At 40.0% G+C, this 4966-nt stretch overlaps 1 protein-coding gene across 1 annotated transcript; it reads right to left on the bottom strand.

The window, feature by feature from the left end:
• Window positions 1–2525: 2525 nt before the first annotated feature.
• Window positions 2526–3587, bottom strand: LOC136429418 (somatostatin receptor type 5-like). Its single transcript, XM_066419249.1, has one exon. It carries the CDS (start codon window positions 3585–3587, stop codon window positions 2526–2528), a length of 1062 nt encoding a protein of 353 aa, XP_066275346.1.
• Window positions 3588–4966: the final 1379 nt, after the last annotated feature.

Genomic DNA, 4966 nt, shown 5'->3' with positions numbered 1-4966 from the left:
AGCTGGAGTAAGAAAGTAAGAGCAGGAATTCAGTGTCTGCTATAAAAATGAACAGAAAAAAGAGATTATTAGTTCTTTTCAGAAACTTATGGTGATTCCTTTAAATTCATATTTTGTATAAACTCACAGACTGATTTCTTCTAATATTATATTAATGATGTTGCTAGAGTTGCCTTTAATTTCTTTTTTAATCTTAAAAGAATTGTAAATTTTATGGTAAATTTTGAGGCTAAGTGCAATTATTATTAAAGATCTGCTTGCTGCATTATAATTATTCTATTCTCTTTGTCTACATGGCGCAAATCATTATAGAAATTACATACGTAGTTGCAAATTGCAACTTGTTGCAAAATAAGTTATCACAATTAGTAGACAATGTAGACAACGTTTTTCAGGCTCTACAGATCCTTATGACTTTTTTTATCATAGGATTTTTGGTTTTCAAATTCTCTACATGTTTTAGAACTCTCAATTTGTATCTTCTTTGTACCATTTAGCAAGCCCTTTGAAGAGTAGACAGCTGCATTATCAACAAACTACATGTACCAAAACCTTCACCTCCATGACAACTTTGAACATAAGATATTTCTGAATGGAAAGGCCAAAACTCTATCCTAATGGGCCAGACACACTGGAAAGGTTAACAGACTTAAGGAAAGTGTGATGTTCCCAACTGATTGTGCATTTCTAAATGGACTGTGCCATGTACAGACTACAAATTGACTTTAAATAAAGCTTCAAGTCTGGTGGCTTACGCTCACATCAGTTTTTCCCTTTAATTTGTAAATGAAAACGCATGTGAAGAGCAGTGGTTGTGATCACATCATTATATCCATGACCTAATTCTGCTGATAGTTTTGAAATGAGCTTATGTAATTTAATGATTGAAGGATAATGTTGTAGAAAATGCTGCATGCGTCTTGGTGTTTGTATAGATTTATGATCAGGTTTTGAAAAAATGTGATATTTGCCCGTGTTGTCAACGATGTGACAGTTTGAACTTTATGTTTGAATCTTTAGTGATGGTATTGGTACAAGTCAACAGTAGGTCAAAGGTCTGCAAAAGATTGATTTGCTGTTAGTAGCAAAACGAGTAGCACTATACCAAGTACTTTTGAATGTGTTGTGACTATCCACTAGAATCTTGGGGTACAACTCTAACCACCAAGCAGTAACATAAAAAGGACAACTCTCTATACAATACATGTAAATGTAGTGTTGGAAGGGTATTCCTGTGTCTGCATTTGACAAATCATTACTTCCATATCCATTAACTGTTCTTTTTCAAAGGTTTGATGTGCAAGACTTATACATCGATACGTACCATGTGTTGCGGAGAGGCTATAAATATAAGGGTTAATGCACATTGACAAGAAGTGTGTATGATGTGAGAGTTTAACATTTGTGTGTATATTGTTGAGTGATGATGTAGAAAACTAGCCATAGATTGTAAGTTTCTGGCAAGGTGTGCTGAATGTTACAAAGTGGATGGGGTGCTAGCACTTGCATGACACGTTTTTGAACAGCTATGCGAAGCAAACAGTATGTCCGTGTAATCAAATTTTATTTCTAAAGAAATGACAATTCTATTTAACAATATATGTATAATTCACGTCTGTTTATCAAGAGTTTCATGCAAAAACTTGAAATTTGTATTTTTACTTGAAATCTTTTTGTTAACTAGTTCATGGTACCATTTAACAGGCTTTCTGTTTACACATTGTTCAACTTAGCACATATTTTGGGTCAATACTAATGACAAAGTAAGTATTGTTTATAGCTCATTGACACTGTCAAACACATGTGCAGACTGCTAATCTTTATCACATCATTTGTCATACAATACGAACTTCTGAATCTATTTCTTTGAGCAGATGAAATGATCTGCATTATACCTGGCATGTACTATGTTATGTACTGTAAGAGTTTTTTATTATATTTGCCATTTTTGAGAACCACAAACGCATACAACAGTGAGCTCCATGCCTGGTGGGTGCAGAGGTGTATTTTTGTACTGCTGTTACCGGTTGTAAAATAAAGGTATCAATAACAACATTTCTGTCTTGTGTGACATCTTATTATTACTCTTGGGATATATATTTATAGAAAGAAGTAAGTTTTGAACTTTAAAATTCTTACAGTTCTTAACAAATCCAGGTACTTCTATAGTCTAGACACTACTAATTCGACTGTGCGTAACATGTTGGCATGGTGTGCTTTAATACAATATAAATGCCTGTCTAAAATGAAATTGACACATGCAATGTACTCTAGATTTAGATATTCATATAACAAATGAAATATTGTGTTGGTTTACTATTAGTGAGGGCGCACAGAGACCAATTCAGATTTTCATTATAGTTACGTGAAGGTAAACAAATGTGCAATGCATTAAGAAAGTCTCTAATTTCTGCTAAATATTAACGTTTGCAAAATAGCATCGATCCTAAAAGAGCTCACTATTGTAAAAATCATATTTGTTAGATTTACTGAGTAGATATCTCTTACTGAACGAGCAATGCTTTTTACAGGCCACTATTGGTCATTGCGGGACTGGATATCGTCCCAAGACGGTTACAACAACAACAGGTGGATACACACTTACAGTTACACGCCGCTCGGAACATTTCCCTGTAGTTCTGGCTTAACAACGTGTACATGAACGGGTTCAAACAGTTGTTGAGGTAAGTCAACGCGAAGAGCCCAAACTCTAACCTCTCGAATGTTTGAAGAGTCATTCCGATCGTTGAGAAAGAGTGTGTTACCCGAACCAGCCACCAAATGTAGTAGGGAAGATAGGAAAACGACAGGACGATCAGTAATACCAAGACCATGTGCACGACCTTTCTCTGAACGGCGCGAATGCGGCGCGACTCGTGGCAACTGTCCCGTTGTTGGGCATCTCGTCTGGCGCTGTGTCGGGAAAGCATGCAACAGTAGAGAACGAAGATCAGAACTCCAAGAGACCCCATCACTACGCCGTAGACGCTGTAGTATACGGATAGCCAGAGCTGGTCGGTGTGCCAGTCGCAGTGGTTGTCGTTAGCTCCGTCTTGTGGTCTTAGTTTCCAAAAGATGAACATAGGAAGAGACAGGAACACAGCCAAGACCCACGTCAGAACACAGGCTAGCCGCGCTTTCCATGCAGATCTCCATCGGAGAGACTGTAGCGGATGAGCAACCGCTAGGTACCGTTCAACACACATCGTCGCTAAGGTCAGCATTGAAGCTGCGAGCGTGACCATGTATACGGTTTGTCCGCACACGCAGACGACATTTCCTAGGGGCAGCAAGGCGTCGAACGCGTCCTGAGAAAGCATGAGTGGCGCAGTGAGCACACAGATGGAGTCAGCCACGGAAAGATTCAGGATGTAAGAACTGATGATGGCAGAGGTGCTAGTTCGTCTACACAACGTGTAAAACACAAGGGCGTTCCCCAGTAGTCCTACTGTCACAATCGCACAGACCACTGTTATGGCCAGCTCGGAAGGAATAGAGGTTATGTCTGCAAACTCTCTTGAAATGTTCAACGATGTGGCGTGAGTTGTCAGGAAGACTTCCAAGTCCGCAGGAGGTGTCCACTGCATCTCCGGATCCGAGCAATATTGGCTGCAGTTTCTTAGAGTATTGTGCCATAAACTTGTATAATTTTGGAAAGCCTTTGCGGAAAATCTGTCTTGATGTATGACGTTGTTGGTATTGTTGGTGCTGTTGTTGGTGATACAGGAACTAGCTAAGAGAAGCACAACTTTTCCTAGAATCTGTTCAAAATTCCCTAGACATCTTTGGATGATATGACAGTTCCCGCTCAAACGACTCGCTGCAGATATATGATTCAGACAAGCCGTACAGGCTTGGAGACAAGACAAGCCCGTCCTCGCTGTATGTTTTGCGACTCCCGAATCCTCTTTGGCTGTTCCTCTCCACACCAGTAAAGTAACTAGTACGAGAAAAATCCGTCCGCCCATCACTGAAAAATGTCGCCCTCTCATTTTCAGTCCTTAAAAGAACCTCATAAATACCTGATGCAAACAGTGTGCTGTACCGAACTAGGAAATTTGATTTGGAGTCAAAGTCAATTCTGTCCTTGATGTATTCAATAGCGGTAATAGAGTTACATTCAAGTAAGTAACATCATTTGCGCGAGCCAGACGCCGATATCCTTGTCAGGCTGTGTCCAAATTGCATCAAATGTGAAGAGGACACTCTTGTCTACGAGTTTTTACCTTTTTCAGCAAGATAGTATCTGAGTCGTCTCTTCTTCAAAAGACAGAAACCGTCGCACTGCGTGTTCCGAATGAGAGTCTTGCCCGCCTGTTTTTGGTCGCCACAAAGATTGGAAGTACAAGAAGTAGCACAGTTCTTTCTCCCACTCCTCCAAAGAACAAGTATAGAACGCCTGATCAACGCGACCTAGTTTTCCGATTCATACTCGAGTAAGAGCTGCCGTTTTCCGTGTAACTGAATCCTTTTTCGCACGTAGCTGAGTCCCAGGGCTCCATTTGCCGTCACTTTCTCACAATTGTTCATCGATCACGGAAACAGATGGACTGAACATACGAGGCGAAGTGTGCGCATTTTCGACACCAAAACCTTTCTGAGAATAACGATGTAGTCCTGTGAACTAGTTATGCACGAAACAGCTGTAATGCATCCTCCAGTACAAATCCTCCGGGGCTGGCATGGTTGGTGTCCATTAAATACTGGTTTCGCCTGTTAGAATGGAGTTGCTCAGTCCAAGGAGGTTAAATATATTTAACCTCCTTGCTCAGTCTAGTCTCCATTTTGATGAGTTAATTGACCCCTACAGGTCAAACAAATTACTCCACTTTAGATATGTCTATTTGGCTGAGGGATTATCAGACATGTTTCACAAAAAAAGTGCACTAATGTGCGGAGGCGCCAGTGTTTGATGGATGACATATTACATCGTCTGATAGTCCTGTCAATTAGGCGTTGACGTCAA

Source organism: Branchiostoma lanceolatum, chromosome 3 (assembly GCF_035083965.1).
Source record: "Branchiostoma lanceolatum isolate klBraLanc5 chromosome 3, klBraLanc5.hap2, whole genome shotgun sequence".
NCBI classification, from domain to species: Eukaryota; Metazoa; Chordata; class Leptocardii; order Amphioxiformes; family Branchiostomatidae; genus Branchiostoma; species Branchiostoma lanceolatum.
Note: the sequence above shows the minus strand (reverse complement) of the source record. Positions and strands in the feature narration are given on the sequence as shown.

Coding starts and splice junctions, on each gene's coding strand:
- LOC136429418 (XM_066419249.1), bottom strand. CDS start 3,587: ATGCAGTGGACACCTCCTGCGGACTTGGAAGTCTTCCTGACAACTCAC.